This window comes from Lipotes vexillifer, unplaced genomic scaffold (genome assembly GCF_000442215.2).
Source record: "Lipotes vexillifer unplaced genomic scaffold, Lipotes_vexillifer_v1.1 scaffold590, whole genome shotgun sequence".
Lineage (NCBI taxonomy): Eukaryota > Metazoa > Chordata > Mammalia > Artiodactyla > Lipotidae > Lipotes > Lipotes vexillifer.
In genome coordinates this window covers 2,158,154-2,177,371 of record NW_006778358.1, presented here as the reverse complement: position 1 = coordinate 2,177,371, position 19,218 = coordinate 2,158,154, and the positions used below count along the sequence as shown (strand labels likewise).

General features: G+C 39.4%; 1 protein-coding gene across 1 annotated transcript in view; it reads right to left on the bottom strand.

The window, feature by feature from the left end:
• Positions 1-19,218, bottom strand: part of DNAH5 (dynein axonemal heavy chain 5) — a 207,251-nt gene that overhangs the window by 164,884 nt on the left and 23,149 nt on the right. The window contains 9 exon segments of the mRNA XM_007451616.1: positions 2,056-2,143; positions 2,258-2,448; positions 3,850-4,089; positions 4,818-4,983; positions 8,264-8,409; positions 10,685-10,856; positions 14,698-14,904; positions 16,202-16,523; positions 17,381-17,466. Of these exon segments, the coding sequence (XP_007451678.1) occupies positions 2,056-2,143; positions 2,258-2,448; positions 3,850-4,089; positions 4,818-4,983; positions 8,264-8,409; positions 10,685-10,856; positions 14,698-14,904; positions 16,202-16,523; positions 17,381-17,466 (1,618 nt within the window).

The window sequence follows — 19,218 nt, the reverse complement described above, 5'->3', positions numbered from 1 at the left end:
AAAACAGGGCTCCCCTGGTGGCGCAGTGGTTGAGAGCCCGCCTGCTGATGCAGGGGACACAGGTTCATGCCCTGGGCCGGGAAGATCCCACATGCCGTGGCACGGCTGGGCCCGTGAGCCATGGCCGCTGAGCCTGCACGTCCGGAGCCCGTGCTCCGCAACGGGAGAGGCCACAACAGTGAGAGGCTCCCGGCTGGGCAAAAAAAAAAAAAAAAAAAGAAAGAAAGTGAAAAAACAACCAACAGAATGTAACAAAATATTTCAAATTACGTATCTGGTAAGGGATCTGTATTCATAATATATAAACAACTCAACAATAAAAAGACAAACAGTCCAATTTTTAAAAACATGGGCAAAGAATAGACATTTCTCCAAACAAGATATATAAACGGAAGAAAAAAAAAGAAAAGCCACACATACAGACACGAAGAGATGTGCAATATCATTGGTCTTTATGGAAATGCAAATCAAAACTGCAGGGAGATACCACTTCACACCCACTAGAATGGCTATAATCAAAAGGCAGACAACAACAACTGTTGGTGAGGATACAAGGAAAAAAAAAAAGAGAGAGAGAGACCTTCATACATTGCTGGTAGGAAGGTAAAATGGTCTAATTGCTTTGGAAAACAGTTTGGCACTTCCTCAAAATGTTAAGCATAAGTTGCCATATGATTCAGGGCATGACTATCATACCCAAGAGAAATGAAAATATAAGTCCACGCAAAAACTTTACACAAATGTTCATAGCATTATCTATTCTTAACAGTCCAAAAGTGGAAACAACCCAAATGTTCATCAACTGATGAATGGATAAAATGTAGTATATCCATACAATGGACTATTATAGACCAATAAAAAGAAATGATACATAAAAAGAAATGAAGAAATGATATATGCTACAACATAGTTAGAACTTGAAAGTTAGTTACAAAAGACCACATGTAGCATGATTCCATTTATATGAAACGTTCAGAATAGGCAAATCCATAAAGACAGAAAGTAGATTAATGGTTGCCAGGGGCTGGGGGAAGGGAATGAGAAATGACTGCTAATAGGTACAGGCTTTCTCTTGGAGGTGATGAAAATGTTCTAAAATTAGATAGTGGTGATAGTTGTACAACTCTGAATATACTAAAAACCACTGAATTGTACACTTTAAAAGGGTGAATTTTATGTTATGTAAATTATATCTCAAAGCTGTTATTTTTAAAAGGTGCAGCTTATTTCTTTTTTTAATTCTTTTATCATGACAAAAATATATGTCTAATTTTCCATTAAACACTTTTCCTCTCAATTTAAGATATAATTCATGATTGAACATATTTTGAATTTAGAAAATTTTGAATTTTAAGCTATTCTAGGAAGTTAAGCAATGTTTCCAAACAATATCAAAATTGAAATTATAATATAGATTTTTAGCTTAAATAAATAATATTGTAAGTTGTGGATGAAGTTGTTGAGCTGTCTTTAGCCTCCTCAGTAACAGACTATTTTAAAGAGGAACTTGTTTTAGTTTCTTCCTTGTGGTTAGTTCTCAGGGGATATGAGCACTAATTGAAAATTACACAAGCCCTGCTGTTTGCAGGGTTGCATTTAAAGAAGTTTGTAGGACTAAACTACATTTATCATATATCATTAGCAACTTGGATGTCGTATGCTACCTAATACTACAGAATATAAATGAAAACCATAAGATCTACAGCAAAACTCACAGCATGTTAGCAAAACAGGACATATAATGGCTCAAAATACAAAATAGCTCTTAAACGTCAGGAAATGTTCATTGTGATGATGACAAGTTTCTCTTTAAACTGTGAGACTAAAATCCTACTTGTCCCCTAGTATGTCTTGTGAGATACCCATTTAAAATACACTATTCATGATGGTGATATTAAAATACATGGATCTTCATATTTTATCAACTAGAAATTCGCTCATAGATTAATATTCCGATCTAATCTGATTTGAGCATTGCATGGAGGGAAAATACCTTTTAGCTCAATATATTTTGATTTAGAATGACTAGTTAGAAAGAACTAAAAGAACATTTACCCTGAGGTTCGTTTTCTCCCATTTCAACATCAGAATCACTGTCTTCGTTACTCTGCAAAGCAGCCATTTTTCTTTCGTGCATCTTTTTCTACAGTGGAAAAGGACATATTTCAGTCATATGACCTTGAAACATAATAAACCATGCCACAAATCATATGATTCATTTCAATCATAAGAAATGATTTCCTCATCCCACACCTACCTTGGACAATAGCTCACTGTTCCACTGTCTAACCCCCTTGCTGACAGTGACGATGCACTCCACGGCTTTGTTCAGTGTCTGCTGTATGTCTTCTAGGGCTGGGGCCATGGTGATGTTGGGAATGGCCAGAGTGATGCTTGCCCGGAAAATGGGCAGACCGTTCTGCTTCATTTTAGAGGTACTGTTACTGTCTGAGTTAACACAAAACAGGGAGGATTTAATCTTTTTAATTTCAAATTTATTAACTTAGTTAAAAATCTTTAATTTTTTCATTTTTAACCAGAAAAATTAAAGCACCTAGAACAATACATAATATGTATATCATTGGACAATACTGTATGTATTTGTTGAATGAATGAATGAATGAATGAATAAAAACTAAAGGAGGATCTAGTTTTGCTCAATGTAACAGAGCAGCTCGGTGGAACCCAAGCCATTTTCTGCTGATTACAATCTATGGGTACACTCTCCATAAAGGAAACCCACTGCCTGGAGTCAGATTTAATTATATCAACTCTTGCCTAAAAGGGCGCGGTTAAAGATTGGAGAAGAAATAAAGTGTAACTTACCATTTATACTATACCCAAGGGGCTTTTAAAGTTGGATATAGGTATAGGTGTCTAAATATGTACGTGTGTGTGTGTTAACTCTCTATATATAGTTGGAAATACCTGTAACATATAAAGTTGGGGAAGACGTGACAATATTCAGCATATCAACAGTTGATAAGTTCTAATATTATCTCCATGTCAAAGGAAAGAACTATCCTCCATTCTGAAGTAAAATAAAACATAATAAGCCATGCCACCAATCAAAAAACTATTTTAATGTTTCCACTTTTATTCAACCACTGTTAATTAAATATCAGAGATGCTTTCCCTTAAATGCCAATACGCAAAATAAATTAAAAGATTTTGTTATCCTATTATTTTTTCAATTTTAATTAATTACTGTTACTTTATTTTTTTATATATTTTTAATTTAAAATTTAATTTCAGAATGTCTCTAAATTTGATGGATTTTTGTGGCCCCTCTCGGAAATGCAACACCTATTTCTGAATGGTGCCGAGGAGAGATGGTTGTACTGAGAATGAAGAAATCAGTTGGAAAGTACTAAATTGACACGAAAATAGTCAAAACAATTTCTGCTTTGGAGATCATGGCATTAATAAGATCTTTCTCTCTTTATAAGACTGGCTAAGAATCTAATAATTTAACAATGAAATTATCTTTCTGGATATCTTCTTTTTAAAGTATGTATTTTTTTCTTTCACTAATGAAAATAATTCATTTCACACGTTTTCACCTTATTACAAAAAGATTAAACGTGATGCTGATTATGATGTTATTAACAAGAGCTAAGCGACGTTAAGCAAATTACTTAACCTCCCTGGACTCAGTCTTAAATGAGAAGAATGATAGTGTCTACTTCATAGAATTGTCGGGATAATCCAAGTTCATAATATTTAAACTTACAAGGAGGCACTCAAGAAATGGTGGAGTTTTTTATTATTTAAATCTAACAGGAACACACACACACAACCAGCAGGCAGGCTTGGCCAGCCAGCAGGCAAATGGTGTGGGATCATTACCCTGGAAGCTGGTCATGTGGGAGGAATGAATGCGCTTGCGAACGGCCTCTAGCGTGTTCCTTGTAACTTTCAGCAGAGCACCCAGGTTCTGGTGATTGAAGTGAGAGAGCAACTCGCGGGCTCCTTCCTGTTAGACCTTGGTCTCTTTCTTCTTTCTCGCGACTGTCGTCAAAGGTAGGAGGCCTGCCCCAGCATTAAGAGAAGCTGTCAAGGTGTCAGAATGTCCTTCTACTCTTTTTGCTGTTACACAATGAGAGAAATTGAAAGAGATGGGAACGGGGAGAGAGAGAGAAAGGGAGACAGACAGAAAACCATCTACTGCAGTTAAAGAGAAGAAAATTAAGACAAATTACATGCAAGTTGAATAACACTCAAAGGTCACACTTCTTACAAAATGAGGCCATCAAAGGATAGGGAGAGGAACTCGGGGCACCAGGCAGTCTGAGGAGGACCCTCCTCCTCGATGTGCGGCAACAGGAGGAGAGGCAGGAGCTGTGGCCACAAAAGAACGGCGGGGCCTGGGCGCCTGGGTGCTCGTTCTCTGGGTTTTCTCTTCCACCAACAACCATAAACCCTTGGGGAACAGTGACCGTCCTCAGCCTCTCAGTGTCCTTGTCTGTCCTGCAAACACTTTGCTCTGGTGTAGACGTACCTCAGTGGGGATTCCAATCCATAAACCATCCTACTCTACTGATAACGAAAAAACATACATTTAGACCTAAATGCAAAGAGAGCTAACAAGGGCCAGTGCAAAGTACATGCTTGTAGAGTTGAACAAAAAGTAATGGGAATGAATGACATGGCATCATTAAAATGTGCTCTGAATCATAATTTCAGATTTATAAATGTCCTTATAAAATTGGGAGGGTCTTTTTAGAGTGTGAAATTCATTGTCATGTAGAAAATTAAATTTTAGTTTTCAGTAATGTCCTAGAAAAACAAGACCCTTCCATTACCCCCTGTCTTACCCGAAATTTCATTTTTTGAATCAGTACTATTCATATTGGATGCTTTCTCTCTGTCTTCCTTAGATGAAACTTCCACATCCAGCAATATATTTATTAGCTCATTGACTGCTTCCTCCACTAATGAGCTTTTAAAGTGTAGTATCTGAGCACCATTTACACAAAGGTCCTATCAAAAACTAAATAAAAATTAGCACTGTGTCATATTTGTTTAACTAGCTCTTGAGGGCACATAGGTTCAGCCTCCAGATGAGATCTTGGTCCCCAACGACGCTTGGCCATGCCTCTCACACTAACCCAGGCCAGGCATCCTGTAAAGGAATGTGTTAAAGACAAGAGAGCCAACTGGATCATAGATGGACCAAAATTACACTTACTTCTCCAGCAATGGAGGAAATAACTCCAAAAGTCATGAACTGCCTCTCTTCCCATGAAGTTTCCTTTATTTCACATAAATCTGCTCTAGCCAGCCTTCCTTCTCTCTTCACCTTTGCCAACAGTCCATCATCAACCCTTAATTAATTTCAGATATTCCCCTGCCTCCAACTGGATTATGCATTTCTCAAGAATGAGGTTTAACAAACATAAACGAATATACTGGAGCACTTTAATCAAGACAGACAGACAGAGAGATAGTCAGTGATTTACCACCTGGTTGGAAAACAAGACCATAAAGCAATAGACTGTGAGTAGGTCATAGTCTCCAGCTCCTTCCCAAGTTCCACCATGATTCACCTCAAGATTCTCTAATGTGCTCATGGACCCTCCACTCCAAGCATTAGCTTCATGGTTCATTTACCTCCTCATTACCCATGACATTCACATCCATTCCACTGCTGTAGGGCATATGGCATTTTGATATCATTAAAACAGGAAGATTCTGATGTGTTCTGAAACTATTAAACTTCTTTACCATCAAATAAAGTATAAAATAACTCCCAGCTCAGAACTTCACTTAACTAATGATCACCATCCTTAGCCTACAGACAGTTATGAAAAAGATGCAGGTCAGAGGTTGGGTAAGGGAGGGAACAGAGTTAGCACCGTCCAGCAACAAGTACAGTAACAGGTATAGACTCTGGCACCAAACTACCTGGGTTCAAATCCTAGCTCTGTGTGATTCTGGAAAATCTCGGGCCTTGATTCCCACATCTGTAAAATGCTGATTATGGTAGAACCTACCTCAGATTGTTGTGAGAATTCCAAAAGGCAATGTATGTAAAATGATAAGAACAGTGCCTGCCACAAAGTAAGTACCCAAGAAGTGCTTGTTATTATTATTGATCAGCAAATCACATACAAACACAGGAGGACGTTTGTTTGAGAAGCTTGCTTACCTCATTCCATACAAAAAATGAACTAACTCCCCGTTCTCTGAGCGATTGCTAACATTTTTTAAAGCCTTCATCTTAAATCCTCTGACTCTACACACCCTCCCCTAAGGACATGATTTCCCACATCGATCATTCCTTTGCCAACAGCCTTTACTCCATCACCTGTTTCCACAGCCCTACCCAGGAGAAGCCCAACCCAAATGAACCAGGGCATCTACCCTTTCCATTTGCACACAGAGGTCATGGCAAGGCAGGTGTTGGTGCTGGAAGTTCATGGTCCCCAAACTCAGGCAGGCCCCTAATGCTACCCAAGGATCATTCTACATGACTCCAGTCATATTTCTCTACCAGGCCCCATAACTGCTGTGTCCTCAAATTCTTGCATCCTCAAATCCTTACACCATCCTCCCTCATCGTTCTCAGATAATAACCTTGATTTCTATAGCACAAAGCAAATGGAGGCCACTACATGGCCCTGACCCCATGCCCTTATCCAGAAGACAAATCAGCCTCCATCATTAACCCATTTTCCTCCTTTGTCAGTGAATGCAATGTTTATTCTTCCATTTAAGAATACATAGGGACTTCCCTGGTGGTTCAGTGGTTAAGAATCCACCTGCCAATACAGGGGACACGGATTCAAGCTCTGGTCTGGGAAGATCCCACATGCCGCGGAGCAACTAAGCCTGTGCGACACAACTACTGAGCCTGAGCTCTAGAGCCTGCAAGCCAAAACTACTGAGCCCACGCACCTAGAGCCCGTGCTCCACAAGAGAAGCTACCGTAATGAGAAGCCCGCGCACTGCAAAGAAGAGTAGCTCCCACTGGCCGCAACTAGAGAAAGCCCACGTACAGCAATGAAGACCCAATGCAGCCAAAAATAAATTAATTAATTAATTTTTAAAAAAAGAATACATAATCACACAATCTGAGTTCTAAGTCACTCTCTGCTGCTTCGCCAGAGACTATGCTTACCAACCATTCCCTTTTTCCTTCTCTACTTGATTTTCCCCCTCAGCATATGAACATACTCAATGAACTTCAACTCAACATCTTTCTACCATAAGAAGCTTCTGCCTCAGGGCCTTTTCACTTGCTGTTCCCTCTGCCTGGAATGTTTTTCCCCAAAGACATTCACATGGCTTGCTCCCTCACTTCCTATGTTCAGATAATCACATAAGTCATCCCTGACCATCAACATAAAATCACAACTCTCTGTCAGGTACTCCTTTCCTCCACTATCCTCCTAAATTTTCTCCATTGAACTTATCATCACCTGGCATGTTGTTTTTTTGTTTGCTTGTTTTTCTATATCTTCCACTTGAAAGTGGGCATCACAATGGCAAGGACTGCATCACTTTTGTTCACTGTTTTATTCCCAAATAGTGGTTCGCATAAGAGCTCCACAAAAATTGTTGAAGGAATAAATGAATTCTAAGAAATAAACATATTCAAGAGAAAGCATTCTTTTATATTGGTAATCATTCACTTTGGTAATCAAAATGCAAATTAAATTTTGAGAAATAATGGATTAAAGAAAGTTAACTAGATACTCCCAGGAGCCCTTCTGAAGGTCTTTATTCTAAAACGTTAATGTGAAAAGAATCTGAATGGGGAAAGGAATGTACAGTCTTTACCCCAAGCAGATTGAACACAGACCCCGCCTTTTCCAGCTTTCCCAGCAATGGCTCCAGAACCGTGTGCCACAGAACACCAGTTTGGGAAATGCTGCTCCACAGAAATGTTTAAAGAAGAAATTCTACCCAGAAACTGTTTAAAACAATTATTTTATTAATTAACCCTAGCTTATTACAAGCTCTTCAGCAAAATAGCTCTATTCTTCAAACACTATAGGAAATGAGAAATATGTTCCGTGGCAATTTCCCTCCTACTGATCTGAAAAGAAGTGATTTGTTCTTCGTGTCTACGTGGCCCCTCAGGTACGTCCCTCTTCAGCTTCAAATTATTGTCTGAAGGCTCCTCGTTTGAATCACATCTATCACAGACCAGTCATGCACAGAGAAAAAAAATTTAATTTATGCTCCCAAAAATGCCCTTTATAGAAAAACGAATCACAAAACAAAATTTAAATAAAAACATCAGTCTTCTAATAACCTGTGTCATTTGGAGAAACTCTTCACAGGTAAGTGGCTCCTCCCTGGGGAGTTGACAAAGAGGCGTGCTACTCATTTCTTCCAGGATGGCATCGATGCGGAACTCGATCAAATCATTGACCCTGTCAATCAGCAACTCCAGGGCCTCTTTGGAAAAAAAATAAAAGAGATTAAGCATTTTGTTTTTTAAAAAAAAAAAACCCAACATGATTAAATTTCAGTAGCAAAATCTGGATTAAAGTTGCTCCATAGAGCTGTTTCATACTTGGTTTTCTCACACTGTTCTTTCTTTCTTTTTTTTTTTTTTAATTTTACTTATTTATTTATTTTTGGCTGTGTTGGGTCTTCGTTGCTGTGCGCGGGCTTTCTCTAGTTGCGGCGAGTGGGAGCTACTCTTTGTTGCGGTGCACAGGCTTCTCACTGCGGTGGCTTCTCTTGTTGTGGAGCACGGGCTCTAGGCGCGTGAGCTTCAGTAGTTGCGGCATGTGGGGTCAGTAGTTGTGGTTCGCAGGCTCTAGAGCGCAGGCTCGGTAGTTGTGGCTCATGGGCTTAGCTGCTCCACAGCATGTGGGATCTTCTTGGAGCAGGGCTTGATCCCGTGTCCCCTGCATTGGCAGATGGACTCTCAACCACTGTGCCACCAGGGAAGTCCCAACACACTGTTCTTTCTTAAACCAGTTTCCCAGCTTTCTCAGCCTGCCTTACTCTGACTCAAACTTGAAGTCAGCTCAAAGGCATCTCCCCCAGGAGGCTTTCTGTGAATCTGCCCATATTCGCATGGCCCCCTCCTCCTGTGCCGGCATTGACCCCTGAGCACTCCTCCATCTCAGAGAATCTTCTCCATTCTTATAATGCTATGGTTCATGCATTTTATATTATTCAACCTTCAAATTGTAATGAGCCTAAAACACATCTCATTCATATCCAAAGACCCCTTCACAATTTATCTTTGAATCTAGTCCCCAAATCTACAAAGCAAAACAAAGAGGGTAAGAGGGTTCAACCATAAATTCCTCACTCCTCTACCTCACCCAACCCAGTACCTATAAATATTCTTGAGTATAGTGCACCTGGTAAAGTAAATAGGTGGACCCTTCTGAGCTCTAAGTTACTTGGAAGGTACAGTGAAAACACACTAATAAGAAAATCTCTTTAAAAATTAGGCTATAAATAGACTAGGTACTATTTCAGCAGCCACAAATACGAGAGAGAGAGAGAGAGAGAGAGAATAAAAGGAGTTATCACGAGGGGTAGGTAGAAGGGAGGCTCAGGAAGGAGTGACCCAGAAATGAGGTGATGGGATCAAAGGGTAGGAAAGGGGTTACGGAGAAAAAGAAATGTTAAGAGATTAACTATATAAAACTATTGCAATTATGAATCCATATGTGTCTGGGTGTCTAGTACAAACCCAACTCAGAGTAATACAAAAGCATAAGAAAGAGCCTGATTTTCAAGCCCTTTGCAGTCAGTATGGGGAGAAAGATAGAACCATTAGAAGAAACCAAAATACAGATTCTTTAGTCGCAATGTAAAACAGAGGTCACAGGAAAAAGAGGTCCTGTGTGGTAGAATAGTCTGAGTGGGCTTCTTGGGAGTGGGACGTACTCTGGGGTATAAAACATGGGGAGAATTAGGGCATGGAGAGCAGGTGAGGACACTGTGTAGGAAAGGAGAATGGTGATAGATTCTAAGTCTTCCTAGAACAATCCCTCTATCACCATGTTCCAACCTGTGTTCCACTGTCCACCACAGAGGGTCTTCAAGGTGTTAATGTGCTTTACTGGTAAGCAGCCAAGGAATTCTGGGAAATGCCACCTACAGGAGCCCACTTTTGGAGACCACTAAATATTGGCATATCAAGGGCTCTGAAAGTCCTCCAGAAGAGAAATCTGCCTTTGTTTAACCTGGATTTCCCAGACTTATCTGAGCCTAGAATTCCTTGCAGCATACTTGTACACATTCTGGGAAATTGTATTTAATGGAATACACCACCTTACATATATTTTAAAGAATATTATATCCCTCATTAAGAAAAAATGTTTGCTTAAACTTTTCCCATGTATCCTGCTGTTCAACAGTCGGCTGCGTCCAAATCACATCTTTCAAATCGGGGTCTCAGAATACAGTAACCTATTAATATAAAAAGCTGAATGACTCTGAAGTTCCTTTAAAGTCTAATGCCCAACAGTAAGTATAATTTTAAAATGTAGTTAGCCTCTGGGGATAAAATTAAATACTGAATATATATAGTTTCCAGGAAATTAATGACTTCATATACTTGGTAAAATTCCTTAGGGAACAGCTTAAGAATATCACTCCTTGTTTCATTACTTATATCACAACATCTATAAGAAATTATACAATAGACCTTCAAAACTCAGCCTTTTGAATTGAAAAATAATAACCATTTAAACAGACTTACTGATCTTTGCAAAAGCATTTTTCAAGTACATCTTAATGTTCAGTGATGTCCAGGTCAGTGCAGCCAGGCCAGGCTGGAGAGCTTCATCCACCTTTGCCAAATGAGGGACCATCAGTTGCTCTATAATGGGAGGCATTTTTGACTTCACTCTCTGATATTCAGCCAGCATCATCTGCAGGGAAATAGGGGTGACGTAATCAAATAATATCTCACTTTGAATATCTATTAATAGCTCATTTTTATCCAAAATGATTACTTTTATTTAGGGTCCAGTTGCAGGGCTCCAATAGCAGCCTGGCAAGTAAAGCAGCCAAAACATAATAAGAATAGAATAGGCAAGAAATCTCTCCATAGACACAAATTCCTAATCTAATAAAATACGACTGAGGAGGAGAGGAAAAGAACTTAAGAGCAAGTTAAAGGATAAGAATGTTGTCTGCTTTGTTCAATGTGCCTGAAACAGTGCCTGGCACATAGAAGATGATCCATCAGTATTTCTCTGATTAATTAACTAGCTGTTATTAGAACGAGCATTTGTGATCAGAAACTCATGGTCCTCCATTGAAATTTACCTGCTGTATAATGTTAAATTGTGTCAGTATTTTGTTCACATGTTACCATATTTAAATAAGACTGACAGTACTTCCAGCCTACCTTTTATGGCAATGTTAATATTAATAATAATTAATTATAAGAAAGCAACTTTAATGCACTCCTTAAATACAACTGTTTTTAAGCTCATCTTTGTAATGTGCGTGTGGGTATTACTTTGTCATTAGATCACTGTTTCCCAAGGTGTTTACGCTGAAATGCAAGCCACAAGAGATTCTATAAGAAAAATGGTCCCTGGGTGGTTAAGTTTGAAAAACACTGTATACAATATCTCCCTTCTTTGAAAGTCACAGTTAATAGTAATGATTCTGAGAAAATTGCAAGAAGGAAGTAGGAAGCCCAACAGTCTTTGTGAATTGTGTTAAACTCAACATTTCCCATTGGACTACATAACCCTTTCTTCATTTAATACTTTTCCACAATTTTTGTAATATCCTTTCAATTTCCATGAAACACCTAAAGTTGATGGTTCTATTAGCAGCTACTTATACATTTCCTGAACCGTTTATCCACTGCTTACCTTTTTTTCAATGTTCATCACTTATTCTATTTGGGAAGAAATTCTTAAATCAGCCTCCAGCAGGCCTTTTACTTCTACCTTAATCCTTTAATCTAGGAGGTATTATTCATCCATTTTATAAATGAAAAACTGAGGCTTAGAAGGGTAAAGTAATTTGCCCAAAGGTAATGCTTTGAATCCAGATTGACTTCAGAATCTGTATTCCTAACTATTAGTCTATGCTGGCTCATCTCTTTCTAGTTTGAACTGCCTTCCAAGGAATAGATGAAGAAAACAAACTCTCAGCTATTTCAGCATATCTGTAGAAGCCTGAAAACTTAAATATTCAGCACAATAACTCAGCAACACCTGAGATAGTCCCCAAAACATGTCAATAGATCTGCTCTTACCAGGTACTTGCAGTGAGTGGGAACCTTTAACGCTTTCAACCTCAAGATACAATAAATGTCACCCAGATGATAATTCACTTGCTAGAATTGTCATTTACAGCTGTGGTGGTTTTAAAACATTCTTTGACCGTCCTCCCTTAATGGGGTGGGGTCTATGTCCCCTCTCCTTGAATCTGGGTGGGCTTATAAAGCCCAACAGAAGACAACAGAAATGATGCTATGAGACATCTGAGGCTGTCCAAAAGGCCATGTGGCTTCCTCCCTGCTTACTGTAACACCCACCGTTGGAATCCTGAATTGCATTATAAGAAATTCTACTACCCTGAGGCCTCCATCCTGGAATGCTCCCATAGATTCTCCAGTCCTTAGCCCCAACTGAGCGAAACTTCCAGCCATTCCCGCCAAAGAACCAGAGAATGAGTCCTTCTTGGACCTTCCAGATCAAACATCTGCCAACCGAACTAAGTAATCTTGTCAATGCCACATGGAACAGAAGGATCACCTAGCCAAGCCTTGCTTAAATTCTTTATTCACAGAATCATGAGGTATAATGAAATGGTTGCTTTAAGCCACTATATTTTGGGATTGTTTGTTACATGCAACAGATAACTGAAACAGCAATTCTGTGGACAAAATTATCATTAGTAATTTTATATTCTGATAAACAGTTTCTTAATAAAAATAACTACTTTCTTTTTCCTTTTTTATTTATTTTTTATTGAAGTATATTTAATTTACAATGTTGTATTAGTTTCAAATGTACAGCAAAGTGATTCAGTTATACACACACACACACATATATATATTCTTTTTCAGATTCTTTTCCATTATAGGTTATTACAAGATATTGAGTATAGTTCCCTGTGCTCTAGAGTGGGTCCCTGTTGTTTACCTATTTATATATAGTAAAACTAACTGTTTCTTTACAAATATGTAGATTGACTTAGTTATTTTTCTAACATCCAGGAAAAATCTAAAAGGGAATTCCAACATTCTGACTAGTATTTGATGAGCTTACATTTGAGGAATGCCTGTCCATTGCCAATATTAACTTTTTAATATAACATGAAAGAGTGGGAAAACAGTAGACTACAAGTTTGGGTTCTTGTCCTACTTCTGCCACTTACTAGCTATGAGACCTTGGCTAAGTCATTTAATTTCTCTAAGCCATGGTTTTGTCATCTCTAAAATAATATAATAGTACTCTATTCCAATTACCTAACATGGCTGTGGAAAATATCAAATGGAACAATGAATATGAAAACGGTTTGAAATGTAAAGCATTATGCAAATGCGTGGCCTTATAGGGCTTGTCCTACGATATTGGCCACTATAAAGTTGTAACAATGGTTTCCATGTTGTCAAATATCGTGGCAGCACCTCTGACCTCATCTTGAGCATCCTCTGGGCAGCATTTGTCACTGCTGACCATTCCCTCCATCATGAGGTTTTTCTTAGCCTTGGCTTCCTTGACGTTTGGTTTCCACCCGCCTCAAAGGCCAATCCTTAATTCCACTAGCATATTTGTCCTCTTCTATCAGACCTGTTAATATTGGAGCAACTCAGGGTTTAATGTAGGCCCTCTACTCTTCTTTATATTCTCCTCCTTGGAAATCTCATGCAGGACAATGACTTTATTTTTTTTTTTTTGGCTTTTTATTTTATTTATTTTATTTATTTATTTTATTATTTAATTAATTAATTTATTTTGGCTGCGTTGACTTTAAATGACTTTAAATAGCAACTGTATTCTAATAACTCTCAAAAATATGCCTTCAACTCTGACTTCTCCACTCAACTCCATACTTACGTTATCTATCTGCATGGATAACACGTCTACTTTGATCTCTAAAAATCATCTTATACTTAAGATGGGAGCTATTGATTCCTTTCTGCCCCCCAAAACAAGCTAGTTCCAGTCTTTGCCATCTCCACGAGTGGAACTTCCATTTGGGACCACTGCATGTTACTGAACAAGTGTGCAGAATACAACCAACATAACGACTGAGTAATTCCATTGAGTTGCTCACACCAAAAACAAAGGGATCATCCTTGAGTTCTCTCATAACCTGCCTGTTGACATCATTCTCTAATTCACTGATCTACTCCTCTGCTGCATCCTAGTTCAAGCTGCCATCGTCTCCATCCTGAACCGGTGCAACAGCTCTCAAACTAGCTTCACACTGACCCTTTTTGTCCCCTTAGAATCTGTTCCTCACCCCGCAGAAAGAATGATTTTTATTGTAAAAGACATCATGCCTTTTTCTCCTGCTCAGATTCCTCTAATGGCTTCCTGGTGCACTCACACGTGTAACCTTGGTTTACAAGCTCTATGATGACCTGGCCCTTGCCAACTCTACATTCTAGCCTCAGTCACTCCACTACAGTCGTCCTGGACACTTTCTGCTTCTCAACAGTGACACACCGCCAGACTTCTTTTAATGCACACTGGGGCTAGCCAAGAAGGGAAAAAAAAAATAAAAGTACTATACCTTCATGTTACTGAAGTTCTTTTTGTATATGTCTCGTTTCCGGAAAAGGGCAGCTGCAAATGGTGAAACTTCCAGACCCATCTGTGACATGCACTCTGTTTCTCTAAATAAGGTTAATATCTGAGGATCGAAGTTTACAAACAATTCCCCTGTGCCAGGAGCCTTCACCAATAAAGAAGCCTCAAGTCCTACATGAATTTCTTCAGTCTGTGAGAAGAGATCAACATTGTTACTAGTAGAGAGTTCAATGCAGACACAGGGTATCTAGCTTGGCCATTTCTGGGAATGAAGGTCATTACGTCTTCTTCCATGGATTTGAGCTTCTCAAACTAAAGACAATGGGGTCTCTCACTGTTCTCCTAACTTCACTCTCAGGAAAGAGTTTTCAAGTTCTTGGTGGTGATGTACAGTCAATTCAACAAAATGCTTGGGTCGTGAATCTCTCACACCTGATAAGTGGATCCTGCAATAAATGTGACTTCTCAAAAGCCACTTCACTCCCTGATACCTTCGTGCCTACTCAGTTATTTTTCCTAATAAAAGTTTCATGAAACCTACAAAGCTCAGTCTTCAGTTATCTGGAAAAGCAAGGTAAAACACTACAGAGACATCTCTGTCGTTGATTCAGACACCAAAATTTGAACTAGGAAAATGAGATACCATTTTAGAGGCCTTGTTAGGCTGAATTTTATCCTCCAAAATACTTCCTGTCAGTCTACAAAGAAATACAAGTGTTGGTAGGATATGAAATATAATTTGATTAACCTAGTATGGCCAAATAAAATTTAAAACTTTGTTTAACAGGCATACTAGTGTTCACAGACACAATGGAGAAAAAAAAAAAGAAAGAGAAATCCTTATCCACCAGGTACAGGATCCCATAAATAGGATCTTCTTCCTTTGGAGTTTATAAATTAAATAAAAATGAGTTTCTGGGGCTTCCCTGGTGGCGAAGTGCTTAAGAATCCGCCTGCCAATGCAGGGGATCTCGAGCCGAGGTCTGGGAAGATCCCACGTGCCACGGAGCAATTAAGCCCGTGCACCACAACTACTGAGCCTGCGCTCTACAGCCCACGAGCCACAACTACTGAGCCCATGAGCCACAACTACTGAAGCCCACGCACCTAGAGCCTGTGCTCTGCAACAAGAGAAGCCACCGCAATGAGAAGCCTACGCACCAAGTCGAAGAGTAGGCCCCCGCTCACCACAACTAGAGAAAGCCCGCGCGCAGCAACGAAGACCCAACGCAGCCATAAATAAATAAATAATTTATTTTTCAAAAAATGAGTTTCTGTTACCTGGCTTACGATCTTTTTTCCAAAATTAATTATTGTTTTTCTTCAGGGACACATTATACTCTTTGACTGATTACTTAAGAGTCAGCCAACCCTGTCTTATAAAATACCCACAAATTCAACTTTCTATGGGAATAAAACTGCCCAATGCTAGCAGTTTATAAACTCTTATGGAGATGTCTTTGAGGAGCATACATGCAGAGACTCACTTGCTGAAGCCATGCCCTGTGGTAGAGAACCTCAAACGCCAGGAGGACCTTGGCCACCCTGTTGTAACTGCGAATCACAGGCTTGGCTTCCGCTGTCTGGAGCACAGACGGGTGCTGCTGGAAACGCTGCATTGGTTGCTGAATCCGGTGGAAGAGCTGTCGGGCCCACAGAATCTTCCCAGCAATGGGAGGCTGGTCTCGAGCCAAAGGAGGATCGTCTTTCTGCTTCGTATACAGCTTCGAGATCATATCAATGTCAGCCCCATAGTTTTCAAGGATATGCCGGTATTTGTCATCAATTCCAAGATTAGGTATATCCAATCTGATTTTTTTTTTAAAGTGAAAGGCTTGAATTAATGGGATGATATTGAGAAATCTTATTGATTAAGACTTATTGTAAAAATATATGCTGATGGAAGAGAATGAAATATTTGTGTTAGCATATTAAAACATCAGAATGGAATCAGTCTGTCAATCATATCGCAATAGAGAGGTTATAGCTTTTGGGTTTGTTTGTTTCTTTTTTTCTTTTGGCTTATGGGATCTTAGTTCCCCAACCAGGGAGTGAACCCGGGACCTCGGCAATGAGCGTGCAAAGTCCTAACCATTGGACCACCAGGGAATTCCCTAGAGTGTTTTCTGTTTTTTGTGTTTTTTTTAAATAGTATCAATCCTTAAAACCTAGTCAAAACTTTTGGTAAGAGTTTCTTCAAATTACTTAAACACTGGGCTTCCCTGGTGGCGCAGTGGTTGAGAGTCCGCCTGCCGATGCAGGGGACACGGGTTTGTGCCCCGGTCTGGGAAGATCCCGCATGCTGCGGAGCGGCTGGGCCCGTGAGCCATGGCCGCTGAGCCTGCGCGTCCGGAGCCTGTGCTCCGCAACGGGAGAGGCCACAGCAGTGAGAGACCCGCGTACCGCAAAAAAAAAAAAAAAAAATTAAACATTAAGTGATATTATGATAGGCAGTCACAAGGTACTTCAAAGCTGAGAGGAAATAAAACAAACTCTTAATCCTCTGAAGAACTTTAAAACTGTGGCCTTGTTACTCAGATTGTCAAGAGAGGATTTCCTTCCCACTAGAATATGAAATAATAATAGCAATAATAACGTAAGCTAAACCATGTTCATATGACCCCAATTTAGAGAACAGAACTTAGAAAAGTCTTTCAAATTTTTACCTTTCAAATTTCTTTAACATACTTAGAGCTTGATTTGTGTTTTTAATCTTTTCAAATGTAACATCCATGAACTTCTGCAGCTCATTCTAAAACAGAATAAAGTCTGATGATGAACAATGAACTAGCATTGCAAAAACTTCTACTTAGCAACAAGGTAAAAGAGCTCCCCATCTCTGCAAACACATACAATATAGGACAAAGTATAACAGAGAATATAATACTCGTCTAAGCTTAGAGAAAGATAAATGTCCAGAAGCCAGAACAAAGAGCAACTTGAAGGCCAGAGCAGTCATAGGGTTTAGTGCCATGGCAGGCCCCAGGGATACTGGACCAGATATTTCTTCCACAAACATCACACCTTAGGATCAAGAAATCTTCTTGCACTGAAGAACTGTACAGTTAGCCTATCTAAATAAACACTCAAATTTTTTCACGACATAAAAATATCCGAGTATAAACTATACAGAACTTGAGACACAGTAAATCTTTACTGAGCCCTAACGCTTGGACCTGGTTTTCCTTGCTTTTCTAACTTATGGCTTCACAAAGGCCTACACTGAGCTCTTCATGAACACCTAAGACTTCAATTTAGTCTTCTTTTCTCTCGGAGCCTTAGGTCCATTCTTTCAGTCTTTTGGAGTCTGGTGTGAAATCTTCTAATCCTCTTAGTTCTGGGCTCTCAGGCCCTACTCAGTTTTTCCTAAGGCAGCTTGCCACCTCAAACGCTGGTCCTTTACTAAACAGTGCCTTACTTTGCTCACTGGAGACAATATCATTCTAGACTTCCAATGGCCCACCTGGTTCTAACGCGCTGCATCTCTTTGATATCAGTATAAGCATGAGCCTGAAACCTGGACAGGATCCCAGGCCCTAATGCCCTTGACAGCAGATCCCTGGACACAACCCTGATCCAAATCACTCATGTATAGTATATCTCGCGCTCCCACACACACACACACCCTCCAGTCTCACATCTTGGAGATGCCAGTTACTGGTTTTCTCCATTCCGTCTCCAAGACTCATCACCCCCGCTCACTACATCCAGAGTCATGGGAAGGTCAGTGTATGCCCCCCAGTTTTACAGAAACAAAGGCTGAATTCATGACAGTGCGTGAATTATTTAAAGGAGAGAGTGTAAAAAGGTTAGTTAAGAGAAAGTGGATGGAGAAAGGGAAAAAGAAGTCAGAGGAAAACTGGTCAGCAAACCGAGGAGAGAAGTGGACCATTTTTGAGATGGAAGACAAGATGAATAAAAGTGTTGAATGAAAAAAAAATTCAAGAAGAATAGGAATTAGTATCTATAACTAGTGTTTAAAAACCAGACTTTAAAACATTTATAAACTTATATTCTCAGTATGATAAAAAGTGGCCCAGTCTTGAAACAGTCTTCCCATTACTCTCATTTCCGCTCCATTTACTTGGAAAACATCAATCATGTTCTCACACCAAGCATGGCCTCCTCTCTGGAGCCTTTCCTAATCCCAGTCAAGCAACAGTATGGAACTGTTTTTCTCCTAGGTTCACACCCTACCTTATGGGTTGCAGCAGTTCTCAGAGTCTATGTAATGTTTTGCAGGTCTGTTCTCCGTATAAGTTTCTTTAGAACTTCTTTGGAATATGTCAACTTATCTTTGGATCCTTACTTCCCAGTACGATATCAGAATATTATACTTTTATAATTAGCCATTTTAGCCACTATTTGCCCTTTTATAATAATATATTCATTACTCTGTTCTATAACATATATGTACTTATATTTCAATCATATCACGTCTGATGTGATTTCTGAGGGCAAATTAACTTGATTTATTTCTGTATCCACAAGCTACAGCATAGAA